The sequence below is a fragment of the Tyto alba genome, unplaced genomic scaffold (assembly GCF_018691265.1).
Source record: "Tyto alba isolate M040663 unplaced genomic scaffold, T.alba_DEE_v4.0 Super-Scaffold_46, whole genome shotgun sequence".
Lineage (NCBI taxonomy): Eukaryota > Metazoa > Chordata > Aves > Strigiformes > Tytonidae > Tyto > Tyto alba.
This window is the reverse complement of record NW_024881322.1, coordinates 2,613,610-2,629,334: the sequence shown is the minus strand read 5'-3', so window position 1 is coordinate 2,629,334 and position 15,725 is coordinate 2,613,610. Positions and strand designations below refer to the sequence as shown.

Below are 15,725 nucleotides of genomic sequence, written 5' to 3'. Positions count from 1 at the left end.
ATGGATCTCCTGCCCCAGACAGCCTCATGTTGTTAATCATTTGTATTTACCCTGGACTTTGGCTGAGTAAAGGGACAAGGATGATCTTAGCTCAGCCTGAACTAAGCTAATTTCATTTGCAATGGGCTCAGTCCTGTATTTTCCACACAAACAGTAACTGAAACAGTCAGTCAATAAATAAAATAAAAGAGCTTTAAGATTAGCACCTGATAACATGAAAGGCACAAGACTGCAAAGAAACTTTGCTCCTGTAACTCTCCAGGCGCCTTGCAACATACAATTAGAATAACAGAGAGTGCTTTTTGAACAAGGATCTGAACATCAGGGGAATACGATGATGTTTCAGCTCCATGTAGCTGGAGTATGTGCAAATAGAATTGCAGATTAAACAAGAAAAAAACAACCCTATCTAACAAAGCAGTTATTCTGCTGAGGCCTTTAGGTGACATTTTAAACCACCGGTGACCACGAAGTATCCAAAGGAAATAAAAGATAAAAAACTTATAACAAGCTTGTTGTTCCATTGAAGGGTTCTGGAGATATCATCAAGCTCTGCTGGCAACAAAAAGAACTAACAAAGTGAAAGATAAGACTGATGTACCCGCATAACAAGCCTGTTATTCCATTGAGAGATTTCTGGTGATACTATAAACCAGTAAAGATGGATTTGCAGCTTTTCACTTGGCCTGGCATCTTGATAGCCTTCGTGCATCCTCCTGATCAGACGAGTGTTTAGTATAGCAGAGATGTCTGATTTTATGCAGAAAGTTCAATAACAGATAAGAAATAAAAATGTTTAAGAAGATAATAAAATAAAATTAAATACGCATATTTTGGGAGGTTTGGAGAGGAAGAAAACTTCTTGTTCCAATTCCTGGCAAATGGTTTCCTAAACAAAATTCTGTGTGCTTTTTTGGGCCAGTAACTGAAGGCTTCCCGTAGCACAAGGGGGAGGCAGCTGTCTGTGAGTGGGGCTGTAGGAAAACTGCTCTGTTTTGGCTGCTGAATTGGACGGTCCCAGCTGGAAGTGAACATCCCTGCCAGCACTTAGCCGGAAACGCACCCCCTGGCCCGGTGACTAAATAATCAAGTGCAGGCAAGGCTGGAAGCAGCTGCCCCTTGAATTCCCGCGGGGTTTTCACGGGCACTTCAGGCCTGAGAGATCAAAACTCAAATCCCGTTTTTGGTGCCGAGGCGGGAATGGGCAGAGGCCGCTCTCACTCAGGTAACTCACCTCACCGAAGGGCTAAAGAGCGCTCCTCTGTGAAGGGTCTCCCCTCTGGAACGGCTCCAGCCTGGACAGAGTATTTTAACCTTAGAGAGCATCAAAAGGCAGAGTAATTCCCACAAGATACGAGGCATGCATAGGCCCCTACGCTATTTCTCTAACTTGCTTACCAGAGAACAGATTTTCTGTTGAAGCAATGCTTTAGAAGCCCAGCATTCATCCTGAATCGGGCAAGTTTGGAAGTGGGTTTGAAGTCAACTCTCACTTAAGTGACCACAGAGGACTGTTTTGGCTGAAAAATCTGCTATGCTAATTAACAAAATGGTTTGTTTAAGGAAGTGGACGTATGAAAGCCTTTTAATAAAAACTGCTTTGCATACTGCAAGCTTTTAAATTAAATTGGGACAGAGTTACAGCCAACACGGAACAGAATTGTTTGTGACTTTCTGGCTTGTTTGCTTAAAAAGTTCTGGCTGGATTCTTGAAGGATAGCTGGTGGCTCTTTATGGCACCCCACTGCATAGTTTTAAGGATAAAATTAAAAAATATATTAATAACAGAAATGTATAGTCTATGTCTTATATCTCCCATAAAACTTAGTCCTGCTGAGGTACTCACAGTAGCATGGTTTGGACTTGGCTCAATTTGTCATGGCTTTATGCTCTCAATGGTTCTCTCTGGACTGAAATACATAGTTCAGAATAAACGAAGTAAAAATACCTCTAAATAAATCATATCTGTAAATAGGTTGTCCATTTTCCCCGCATTTTTTTTCTGTAACGGAACACATTAGGAAGATTTAATTTCAAGTCAGGATGGATACATCCAACAAAACTGCTACTGGCAGCTCAAATCCTGAAGTTCTCCCTTTAATTCCTCACAGGAGGAATTCCCAATGACTTCCACAATTATCCTGCTTGCATGAGGACTTTAACTGAGTGCAGTGCCAATGCTGCTTTAACCAAAGAGAAGTCCTGTATGTGATAAAATAGGGTGTCATTTGAGATTTATAAAAAGCCTGTGGATATTCTAACACCCATCAATCATTTACTCTTTCTTGCTCTTTAAGTTTTCTATAAATGAGTTGGGAGTCTTAAAGATAGTAAACATGAACCTGTATGGTGTACCTCTGAATGTATTTCAAGAAGTTAACAGGGAATGCTGTGACCTTGAAAGATAAGACTGTGTAAAGAGCTAGAGAAAGGAAGGAAAGATTTTCTTTCAGTTGCAGTAAAACAAATTCAGGATCTTATTATCACCCACTAGATCACCCACTGCCTTTCAGAGTTCTTCCCCTGCCTCCCCAAGTGGATTTGTTACTATGAATTTGTTACTATGAGCACTGTAATAATGGTCTCAAGTCAGAAGACAACATTAGCTGGGAATTTTCTAGTTTGCATTACGATTGTGAGAAAACGAGCGCATAAGACAATGTCTGTAAGAGTCATGGAAATGGATTTGACAGACAGAAGGAAAAATTCATAGGAGCTACCCAGCAGCACAAGCAGAATTCATTTTCCATTTACTTGTCTTAATTTTTAAACACACTTTTGAATCACAGTAATTACACATGCAGAAATTCTCACTCACCCTGGTGTTTCCTTTAATTTCATGTCTTCAGAGGGGAAAAATGCTGATATTAACTTTGAGATATTATTCCTACTTTTGATTGTTGAATGAGTCATTTGAAATAACAAGAATAAACAATAAGCCATCATATTTAAGTTTCATCAAACAGAGAAATCTCAGATCTTATCAGAGGGGAAAAGTCACTGGAGTCAGAATTAAATTCAACAGATAAGAAAAATGGAGAGGAAGAGAAGAGGATCAGGAAGAGGAAGAGAAGACCCAACACAGTTGGTTAAATAACTTTGTACAGATGTAACTTTATTCGGTACCTTAGTCAATCTAAAAATAACAAACCAAAGCTGGAAAACTGTGTTCCTATAGATTAGTTTCAAGCAGTACAGTGGTGAAGTAGAAAAAAAATGTCCATATTAGATCTTTCACATAATTATTACACAAAGAGCGTGTGTGCTAAAGACATAGAAGTGTAATGTTAATGCCTGCATTTTTGTAAAAACATACACGTACATGCAGTGTGCACACACTCACATACCAAGTCACCATATAATGTGTGTAGGCTGTTGTATTTTAGGAACATTTCAGAGAGCATTAACAATTTTTATTAAGAGTATTTTTTGCCTTTCTCTGACTCTGGGAGATTTAAGTGAGTCTGACTTACACAGCTTAAAGAGAAAATAATTGTTGAAATATGCATGTTTAAATAGAATATATTGGAAACACAGCTGACCTTGACCCAAAATTAAATTTCTGAGCCTGAAGCAAACTACATATGGCTGGCTGATATGGTTTAGAAGTGAATAGTAGATCCTACCACAAAGCCAGTACTCCCGTTTCCCAGTGACATAAAACTTTCTAGATTGACAAAACCAAATTGATAGAGGAGTACTTCCATATTTACATTAGAATTAGTATAGATAATTCCTGCTAAGTACAGAGCAGTTTTTATTGACCTACTGTTTTACTATTCATACTATGTAATTTCTGTTCTGTAATACCTAATGCTGACTGTACAATGGTTTTAGAAACATATAGGTAGATACATGTTCGTGTGACATAGCAATAAAGAGGAAATTGTTTGTGTAGTACATCATGTTTGGGCCACAATGAAAGGCAGTTTGACATGCTTGCCCGGACAGGGACAGACATCTCTGGACATGGAGAAAAACCAGAGTAAAACCATGGCAATATTAAACTGTAAAATCTGAAAACCCAAGACTAATAAATTACCTTGAGAAACTCAGTATGCAGTAAATGTTTTGCAAAATAGAAAGTAAATAGTATAATGTAGGGTCCTACCGTTCCTGTTGTGCCCAAGGAAAGGTGGTTCATCTGTTGGGTCAGAGGGCCCATCATGCTTGCTGGCTGCATTGACATAGTGTGGTCCATTGTTGGTGTTATCACAGCACCCTACAAAAACACATAATTTACACTTCAACATTTCACTTTAAAAAGAAAAAGCAGTATTCTCTAAATGAGTGAACCTGGCTGAAAACTTGACATGAATCTTAAAAGAGACTAATATATCTGTCAGAGGAAATGTGTTTTGTTCCTATTGACAACCAAGCTACCCACATATATTATTTGTACTACTAATGAGGCCATTTTATGTCAGTTCCAATTAAGCATCATTTTTTACTTCATTGCTTCTGACAAACAAATGCATATGTTCTTTTTGTGATGAATGCTACTGTACTTTGCAAAATGCCTGTCATTTCTATTTTTCCATGTCCTGTATAGAACAATCTTACAGACAGAGCACATATGTCCCCAATTTTCTCTGACTTCTAAAACCTTCAGTCTCTGAGATCTTCAACCTATTATGGTAATTATCTTGGATTTTTCCAGTCTCAATTAAGAACCCTTACTCATGACATTTTATAGCTGATTAAGTAAGACTAGCTATTGACAGTGAGTTTGGTAGTGACACCCATTTAAAACACATACACAGCATTTAAAAGCATTTTTCTCCACATGAAAAACAAAGACATTAATAACAAACAGCATATGAACCAAAGAAAGAACAAGACTTTGAACAAAAATGAAACAAAAGACATGCTGCTTTGCCATTCATATTCCTTGGTTTTTGCTCTCCCACTCCCCAAGGTCCCATGTTGGCAACCTCATGCCTTAATGAAGTGTTGATTCTCTTCAGTTCTATGGTGTAAAATGCTATTTCCTGTTTTTGTTACAGAAAGTCAGTCAGAAACAGAGTGGTCTGCTCTTTTTTCTTGCAAATAGTGAAATAAGGAGGCATTTCCATCTATTTCTTCATATTAAATAATAGCTCTACTTTGTGCATACGTATGTTTGTGTGCACTCATTATAGATTTGCACAATCACAACATGACATCTGCTACAAAGCATGGAAAATGTGGATGAAAGTATCTGTTTCAAAAAAAGGAAAACTGATGTTTTTTCCATTGAGATTATTGACAAAGTCCACCTATAAATGTGAATTTAAAATAAACTGGTTCTGAAAACCACAGCACACCTGTTCTTGTGTCTATCTCATTTATGTAGAGCTATGTGACTGCATTGCCAAGGATCTGACTAGAAGGAAAATATTTCAAATTTTCGACCACAAACAAAAAATAAACAAAATTTTTAAATGCCGGGGAAGTACCAATTCATTCTTTTCTCACCTTCCAGTGAGATTTTCTCTATGCACATCCTACCTGAGAAGCACAGATTCTGCAGTCTCTGCGAACTCATTACTTGCATGCAATGGTAAAGAGGAGGCAGGCTCAGCTTGGTCTGTCCTTTTTGACCCTCAGCATATGAAATACATGCATGCTTACTTTATGTTACATAGCAGATTATGTTTCTTGCACCGACTAGAGGAAATTTGGCCAATTACAGGAACTAGCCTCCACAGAATATCTGTCATGATTCCAAAGAAATGCTTATAAAACAAGCTGATCAGCGTGCACGTATCAAACCTGCAACACTTGCTAATACTTTTGCCTCTTTCTTGGCTATATTAATTTGTACTGGTTTGCACAGATTAACCCTTTGACTAACTCATTCTAATGAACTACCACAGTGTTAACCTTCTCCTTGTTGGCATGAGTCCTTACAAATCAAGAAGTTTCACCACAAAATTTGTTCCAAATGTCTTTCAGCAGAGTCAGTATTTTATTCAAAAAGCTCTTCTTTCTTCCTTACATGACATTCTTCTCCTTTATGCTGCTCCTCTCTTTTTGCTGAAAAAAAATCTACCCTTTTGCTGAAAGAGTCTGAAAGAAAATCTGCAGGTCATACGCTCATTCCAACCATTTGGCAGTCCCTGCACAGTGGATTCAGTGCAAGAGGCTGGAAAATTATGTTCTTGCTGTATATTCAGAATCAGTGGGCCTGGGATACCACGCAGCCAGATGAAGTCTTGGGGTTTGGACATCTACCTGCATTTTTTGGTTATGGTAAGAAATCGTGAGCTTTATGCTCAGAATGATCCACACCATAAAACAGAATTTTCACTGTACCAAACCATAAATGCTCCGTCCAAATTTGTCAGCTGATAAACATTTCTCAGTTCCCTCTACAAGCAAATTTTCTCCTTTGGCTTAGAGATGGAGAATTGCCTCAGGGTGTTCCATGACAGACAAGGTGATCTCCCACTTGTGGTGTGTGATGGGGGCAAGTGGAAAGTCACACCTGCACCACAGCTTTGTGCAGCCCTGCACTGTCAGCAGTGGTGGCTGCAATTAATTTAGGATGTCCCGAAGCCTTAAAATACCAAGCTTTCTTTGCAAAGATGTTTATTGCAAAGGTATGGTTGGAGGAACTTGCTGTGATTACAGATGCGACAGACTGATAGCTATTCCTGAGTATAAATTCAGGAACCTGGAAATGAAGAAAGGGCAGCAGTGAAGGAAGTCTTATGATTTAGTGTAGCAAACACAAGTGCCAGACACACAGTGGAAAAATCTGATAGCAAATGTCTTTCAGTAAATAAGTAAGCAAGACAGGTTTTGCAAATAAACCATTAAAAAAAATATGGACTGGAGAGAAAATATATCAAGGACAAAAAAATTGCTCAGAGACAGTAAACATATTATTTTAAAATAGAAAATACATATATTTTAGTCCCTAAACATGTACCATTTAATACGTTAGGAAAAGAAGCTGGGAGAACAAATCAAATATCTGCAGCTTTCCTAAGACATTTTAAAGTGTTTGAAGCTGACAGTTACCTAGAGCAGAGAATTACATGCATTTGCCAGACCATTAATTCACCAGTTTGCAGAATCCTCTTGTGATCACGTAGGGAAAAAATTATACTTAATTAAGGAAATATCGTCTGGTTGTTAGGGCAACACCCAGTCTCCAGATCATAATGTGTTTCATAATACATGCTGTCAAGTCCATTCATATTCAACTTATTTAGCTGTAGAAGACAACAATGTCTTGCATCAAATGTTGCCATCATATTACAAGTAATTAGATTCTTTTCAGCCTATAATAGGTATTTGCTGATAAACACCCACTTGGCGACTGGCAAAGGCTACAGCGAATATATTTTTCACCTTCATCCTTTTGAACGTCCGATTTTACTGAGTTTGTAATCTGTATAGAGAGACATCTTAGCATGGCATAATACTACTGAAGGCCCGGCTTAGTTGAAAAAAACTGTAGAAGAAATTATGATGAGGTTTTTGCCACTGTCTTTGCCAAAACAAGTAGTTGGCCTGCCAATTATTTAGGTCTGCCCTGTTACCTCAGTATGATTAAATTTTTTATAATTCCTGCAAGAAACTGGTTACTATAATGACTTTTAAATTTGGCAAGATATGCTTGGCATATGATTTGTCATACAATTCTGTTGATGCTATAGTGGCTTTAAAAGAAATTAAGAATTACAGGGTAAAGGGTAAGGAATCAAGGTACAGTAGAAAGTGCATGGTTTTTGCAACACTGTGATAAACCCAAGATCAGTTCATTGACATATAGACTTTAATTCCTTTTCAATTTAATTGAAAGACCTTGCTGCTTTAAAATGCTCTAAGCTCTGTGGACATACTTTTCATATAAGAAAGTGAATATATTTATTTCAGAGTGTTTTCTGGTTTATCACTTCCGAAGAAAGAAGCCTGACTTTATCAACTACACACGCTGTACACTCCCTGTATGGCAACCAACTGAAATCACAGGAAGGACACTAAAGGGAGCCTGTTTGCTATATTAAGTAAAGTATCTTTAAGTACTTGCCAATACCAAGAGGCACCAGCAGAAATAAAATTGATGTTGGTGCAATGACACATGCCACTTTATGTGCCTTGAAGGGTGGAAAAGTGTCATCAGAAATAAAAAGTGTATTAGGGGGCTTTAGGAACAGAGTTTACTAGCTGAGAGATGCACTTGGGGGCGAGTGGGAGGAAGGATTAGTTAGTACCAGTTTTCTAGAATAATGAACTGTCTTAAAGGCTTCTACTTTATTCCAGTGTTCTAATACTGATATTAGAATTAAGACACAAATACCAGCTGAATAAATAGTTTTTGAAGCTTAAAGTAAGCATCTGCTTATTGTACAGTTTACTTCTTTCTTTATTTAGGAAGTTTTAACAAGTTAAGCATACTTACAAATTCTTCTCTGTAAATACTGGCCAACGTAAAGCCAATAAACATTATAGCAGCAAATTTACTTTTCAATTATGTTTACAAACACATTGTGCAGTCATATAAGCACCAGGTCATTCCATCTGGAAAGTTATTACCATACTACCAAGTGAATGTCTTTATGTTATCAAGAACATGCTGTTTCTTGAGGTTTTATTAAACCGAGTGAAAGGATGACTTTCCTTATACTTATCAGACAGACACCTCTATCAAGAATTAATATGAAAAAACCCAACATGCATACTTTTCTGCAGATAAATATACTCTCTCTGCACACTGAATAAATGACAACCATATTTCTATTGATTTACTGGTCTGTCTAGATTGACTTGTCTCATCTCCTTGGGCTGCCTCTTACAGGCAGCAGAAAGAACAGGGTCCCCTTGTCAGAGAATTGAGCCTGTCAAAGTACTCTGAACTGGCATTTAGTGGCCAAACTTTCATAAATATAGTAGGAAGATGAAAGCTGGCAGTGAAATCCTCTCTGTCCTCTGTCATCATATCTCCTGGGAATACTTGTTGATATTCCATAAAAAATGAGCATATTTCAAAATCAAAGAAAACTGATTTTCCCTTTTCCAGTGAAAAGTTATGAAGTGCCTTGGCATTTACTAACTAATCAGAGATTAAATAGTGATTTGGGTATGGTGAAGATGATCAGCAAACATCGGATAGTAATGTATATTCTGCAGATCTTAGGATTTGGTTTCATTTCATTACATTGTTGAATTTAAAAGCTTGCTGAAAATGCGGTAAAGTGAGCAGGAAGCCCAAACCCTGCACTAAATTAAAGCAGCTTTAACTTTGGAATGGGCAAACCCTGATTACAGACCTTCACCAACTCTGAGTCCTGTTTCTGTGGCAAGTTCTAAAGCACAGCTTCATATTGTAATATTTCTCATCTTGGGCATGAATTCAAATTCTTATCCAACATCACCTTCATACCTTAGCTGAGTCTCCTTGGAACAATGGACACATTTGCCTTCCCTTTCTCATTTTTTTTCTGTATGTCTGTGAACTTCTTTCCTCAGCTGGAAGTATATGTCGTAGGTCCAAGAGAGTTACTACCCAGAAGAAACTGGTCTTAAAGGATTAAGAATTCAAATATATTTTGGTAAATAACGAACAAAGGTGACCCTTGTGTATGCACCACCTTTCCTACAACAACAGCCAAGGTTTTTCATGGTTTCTTTCCCATTGTCCTTCTTGACTTAACTCTGTGTCCTGTCTCCGAGCTTGAAATACAACTTCTGATAATATACAGATACTGCCTACATGTATAAATGCAGATTAAAAGGACATGGGAACATCAAGAGAGAAGGAAAACACAGTTAATGCAATAGAAAGAGTTTTATATCAATCACTGCGTGCACAAAGCAATATCTGCAACTATACTGGTACCAGTTAATAAGTGTATTACATCAAGGAGTACCACTGTGATATTATGTCAGCAGTTTATGCTCCTACCAGGGTTGAAAAAAACTCTAAGTTTCATAGCATACTGCTGTCAGTTAATCTAAAAGGAATTTAAAAAAAAAAGAGATAGCATTTCTGTTGCAAACAAAAAGTTGCCCGTGTCACTCAATGCCTAAAGTGACTTCTGCATGGTGACTTAAATCCTTCCACCCAAAATAAGATCTCAAGAGAAAGGTCATTGAACAAAAGGACAATATTTCTGAAGGGAAAATATACCTGAACTGCCACAGGGACTCTGAAGCAGATCTTGAGAGCCCAGTGCTACATCTTTGCCCCTACAGTCTGCACATGCAGGCTGGACCACAAGCCCACGTGCCTCTCTTTGAACTGAGAGAAGCAGTAGTTTACATTCCCTTCTCCAACTTTCTCCAGGATTAAAATTACTGGTATTATGTGCCTGAATAAATGGGAGTAGTTTTGCTGAGGCCTGCTGACAAGGAGCCCACAGCAGTTAGGAAATGACCTGCTGCAGCTGGGCATTCGTTCTAGCAAGTGCTAGAGAAGGCCGAGAGGCTACAGACAGCTCTCGCTCCCTCTTCTGACATATGCTAGAGGGGAACAAGAAATCACATTTCTTTTATTTCCCTCCTATCCTTCAGTTTAAAGGTGCACTTGGCTGTATGCTGGCTTTATATATCCAATCCACGTAACAGTGCTTTTGTTCTGTCAAGACCAGCCCTCACTAACAAAAGCATCCTCACAATGCTCACATAAGGCTTAGCATCCCCAGAAGACAAAAAGGAAACACAGAGCTTGTGATTTGCCCAGGACGTAACCACTGGAATATACAGAACAAATCCTCTCCTGCTCTTCCCAATATCAGATTTCACAAAAAATATCCAAAGGTCTTTTAATTCCATGTCAAAACAAGCACAGATTTCAAAACCTCGACACTGTTAGTGAAAACAAATCTTCACTTCCTGCACAGAACTCCTGATCTATACCTAATTAGTATGTGATGCATGCAGAGGTGTTGTGCTTGGCAATTCCATTCTGTTTATGTTCTTGTAAGTATTTTGTGATGTGGACTAATTCCTTCATCCACTGTCTCCCAGTGGCTGATGTGCCATCCTAATAAATGCGAATCAGGAGTCTCTTTCCTGGGGACTAAGTTTTTTTTAGCGCTAGAATGGAGTTTCATCTATTAAAGCTAAATCCAAATAATATTTTGTCTCCAACAGTTCTGCTGTGTTCCATCCTTTCATGCCTATAACCAGGTGTGAAAATTGACTTGATGGCACATCCTAGTTCTAACAAGGTGCAAAATGGAAATTATTAAACAGCACAATTAAAATACGAGTCAGCACTAGAGTTTAGCCTAAATTTTCACTTCCCTGACTTACTGGGTGCAAATGTAACTTTCAAAAAGGATGCCATATTTGAATCCTCAATAGTCTGATCTTACAAATATATATAGATATACACACACTTATAATTGCATATGGGAAGGCAAATTATTACATTTCTATTATATCCACTCAGGCCACACTGTTTTTTTCAACATGTGGATAATTTTTTTCATGTTTGCAACTCTCAGTCCATGATTTATTATGACAAAAGTAACTAAAAGCAACAGTGACAGGTTTTTAAACTTCTTATTTATGAGCAACATTTAATAAGCTATGAGTAAGAGCTTCTGTTAATGGCTGAAAACACTTACTTATTTTACTTTATTCAGGGAAATACCCTCAAAAGACAAGAAAAACACCTAATAGCAAGATTAGCCTCCAGAGCTTGTGCTGGGATGTAGAGCAGCAGAGCAGATTGGTGGTATGAGAGCAAGTATCTCATGTTTAATGTGGCTGGACCTTGGCTTTCCCTGGGTCTCAAGCCTTCCAGGCAAGGTGAGGCAGCCCTGCCTGGCTGTGTGTCCCCGTGAAGTCATGACAACAGACAGTTGATCAGACTAGATGTCTGAGACACTGTGCTGTTGATCCCTGCTTCTCTGGTGAGATTTAGGACATAGGTCATTTGCCAGGCACAGAGAGTGGCTAACTGGGTTTGGGGAGGAAATGTCTGTGACATTTCTTCTACGTGCACTTCTAGCCTCGACACTACAAGGGCCAGTGACGGGACAGCAGCTGTGATCTGTAACAGATGTGCTGTGTTTCATTTCCTGCCCCAAACCAGGAGGGACTCGCGCTGTGCGAGCTGCAATCTAGCGGCTGTGCTGGAAGAAAAGATTCTCTCATTAGAAGGACAAACACGGACACTTGGAGACATCAGAAATGCTGAGGAACTGGCTACCAACAAGAGGAAAAAAGTAAACAAAACCAAAACAATGGGTGGGTAATATAACCCTATGTATCCATGAGAGGTAAGATGACAAAATGACATCCTACACAACTGCACCCAGAGGAAAACGGTATGGCTGTGCCTGGCGTTAACTCCACAACACCAGAAGGACCATACTACAACCAGACTTAGATGGAAATACCCAAAATATCTTCAGCTTTCTGAAAAGTGAGGTGGTATCACTGAATGAAGCACCGAGGAGGCAAACCAAGGTGCCAGGATAGCAGACAGCAGAGCACTCCTCTATGAGATCCCTAATCCTTGAGAGGACAATGGGAAGAATGATCAAGGGATGGGTGGATGCCAGAATGTCTCCCTGCTACTCCCATATCAGACAGGCTCTTGCAAGCCAGAATTTATTAGTGATGGTTAATAGAAGTAAGAATGCTTCACACAGTTGCTCATGGACTGCATGGTGGCCCTTGCAATGCTGAGCCAAAGGTAACTTTTGGACATCAGAGCTAAGTCCTAGGCTGGGCCCAAATCTGAGCTGCACCCTCAGAGCCATGCTGATGCAAGGGCTGCCATGCAATCCAAGTATCCAGCTGCACGGGGCAGGAAGAGAGCCACCTTGAAACGCTGAGGCTGATGTTGCTGCATCACTCTTGAATTCAGCTACAAACCCAGCATCTGTCCTCCGTGAGAGCGCAGCTGTGGAGCACGGTCATCTGCTGCCTGTGCCTAAACTCCTTTTTGTGCAGCTCCTGCACAAAGGAAGATTAAAGGTATGGAGGGTGAGAAAATTATGTCCTGTCCCTCTGCGTCTCATTTTCCAAATTTAAAAGTTGCGGAAGGCTCATAAGGGAAAGTAATATCCACATAAACCTCCCAGGAATCCTCATCCTACCTATTCAGAAAGACAGCAGAAGGTGCTAGAAATGAAACCCTGAGTGGGTAAGGATGTTTTTCTAAAGATATGCTTCCATTCAATACTAGATTTTAGACTTGAAGTTGATAGACAGGAGAAATCCTGTACCAAGCCACAGTTCATGTTATCTATCAATTCGGTTCTAGATCACAGTGGTTCATTCTGATCTTGGAATCTAGAAATGTCTCCTTATTAGAGAGGACAAATACAGAGATCTGTCTCTGTCATGTTCTGTTACATTTGTCATCTGTTATGTGAAACAAAGCCCCTTCTCACACAGCAACGGAAAGAAAACTATTCCAGTCCTGCCTTTCCTCTAATTTAAACCCACAAGTTTTCATAGCCTAAATGCCCTGCCCCACTTTCCAAATTGCATTTCATTTTCTGGCCTTGTAACCCCTCAGGCGAGGCTATGGGTGAAATCCACTCGGTTCTGTATTGGGATTTGTCCTTTGACTGGTTAAAATTGGCTACCTGGCAGTGCCAGCTTTGGGACACACCTCAAAACCAAGACTGCGGCACAGATTTTCAATAGTGCCTTCTTACCTTATATCCTGTCATTAAAAGTGATGTGAGCCTATGCCTCACTCGTGCCTTTACATATTTTAACAGTGTTTTTTCTGACTCTAACCAGACCAATTGCTGCTTGGACTCGACTCTGGACAAGCCAACTGCCACCAACACATGGCTTTTACTGCACTTGGACAACTCCACCATCCTTGGATGATGCCCTCAGTGACACCTGTGCAGTCTTCTATTGTTTTGAAAGGCCCAGTCTGAAGAAACCATGGCTGCAAAAATGTCCTTACCTAAAAACTCTGTCCCTGATGCATGAGACCACAAGAAGACAAGTAAAGTTGATAGCAGGAAGGACAAAGAGTACCTATTTCAAAGCTAACCACATTTAAATCAGTGAAGGTACAACTGCTGTAAATGAAATCAAATTCAAGCCCTCGGTTTTGTGTCAGTAGTCAGAAAGTAGGAGTCTACAGAGGGTGTACACATTTAATAACTAGAAGTGTGATATTTTAAGTTTTCATTTACTTTAAGGCACTTCCAGTGAAACTTCTAGTGACTATTACAATAAATGCTTGACATTTCTAAGTCTCCCTCCTACCACAGACCTCTAAGTGCTTTACAAACCGTGTGATATATAGAGGACTCGGGAGCTGGTCTCTTATTAGGGTTTGAGGATGGGTCTGGATCTACACCTGAACTTTCCCAAATCTATGAGTTCAGACTGAGGGTACAGCCTGAGTCACCACCGTTGCAGGCCTGAAGAGAACAGGCGGTCTGAATCACACACTCCAGTCCAAATTAATCAAGAAAAGAAAACATTCTACCTCTTACTTTATGCTGAGCAGATTTGACGTCAAAAACAGAAAATGGCTAGCTTGAGTCTACTTTGCTCCACACTTTATTGTCTTTTAAAAGAAGATGAAAACGCGGAGGAAAAGCACCTTAAAACTGATCCTTGTGAGTAAAACTTCATTGTGCAAGTGATCTAGCTGGTCTAAAAAGTAGATGTGAAAAGTTCAAAAAGGTGTAGATTTTGGCTATTATTAAGCTAAAAAGAAGAACAAGTAAATAACTGATCCAGCAAGGATTACTTACTTTCTTTTTAATATATCTCTACTGATTAAGAATGACTAAATTGAGATGTTTATCTTTTTTTTTTTTTTTTTTTTTTTTTGTCCAGATAAAGTCACTCTGGGCTGAGATCTTCCTTATAAAGTTTCAGCCTGGAGCACATTTTTACAGCTGAATTATTATCCTCAAAATATGAGTTCCTAGTGGAAATGCTGGCAGCCCACTTAACTATTGTATAGCAGCGAGCACAGCTGTAACATGTTAATTATGTTGAAAATACATGGGGGGAACAGAGTGGCTCAGAGGAGTGGTGATAGAATAGGGAGTCTCAATGCCGGGTCACCAGGTTGGGTCATTGCTGGGACCGAAAATCATTCCAAAGCTACAGCTGTTCAGTTCTGTCCAGGCAACGGCTACCCACAGAGAAACTCTCCATCACAAAAATGCATCACCGCAACTGGTGAGGTCCAACAGCCTCGCCAAGGACTGCAAAACGTGGGGGGATGCATCCCCACAGGTTAGCCCCACGGTGAAGAGTGCTGACGGTACAGAGGGGAAAGGCTTGCATGGGCACTGTCCCGCACGCTGCCCAGTCTACGGAGGGTGTCCAGCACCAGCCCGTTGCTACTGTGCCTTTTCAGGGCACTCTGTTTTATCAGAAAGTCGTTAACCTCTGAAGACAGATCCCGAAAGAGACCACTTTCCACATGAGTGAATGGACCACATCTATCCTGCCACGTTACCGGTTTCAGAGGAATTCTGGTGATACTGGTTAAATAAATGAAGGCAGAAAGCAGATGACAAAGTACTTTTTCAGCTCCCCAGTCACAGTAATGCCTATAATGACCAAATACTTTATTATTACCTCTCTCTACATTGATAGATGGCAACCTCTTGCTATCTGCATCAAATTATAATCCATTTCAACCTACCCCAAAACAGTAGTCAATATTTGCATAAGCACATGAATGGTTTTCCACATTTCTCAAAATCAGGCTCCTTTCTCAAGTGCAGCCTTTTGTCATAAACCAAAAGCCAAAAAAATATCCAAAGCAACATGGGCAA

The 15,725-nt window shown here is 39.5% G+C and overlaps 1 protein-coding gene across 6 annotated transcripts in view; it reads right to left on the bottom strand.

The window, feature by feature from the left end:
* RBMS3 (RNA binding motif single stranded interacting protein 3) overlaps positions 1-15,725 on the bottom strand; it is a 721,589-nt gene that overhangs the window by 33,558 nt on the left and 672,306 nt on the right. For all 6 annotated transcript variants that reach the window (XM_042806473.1, XM_042806470.1, XM_042806471.1 and 3 more), the window contains one exon: positions 4,112-4,222. In XM_042806473.1, coding sequence (XP_042662407.1) covers positions 4,112-4,222 — 111 coding nt within the window. The remainder of the gene's footprint in view (positions 1-4,111; positions 4,223-15,725) is intronic.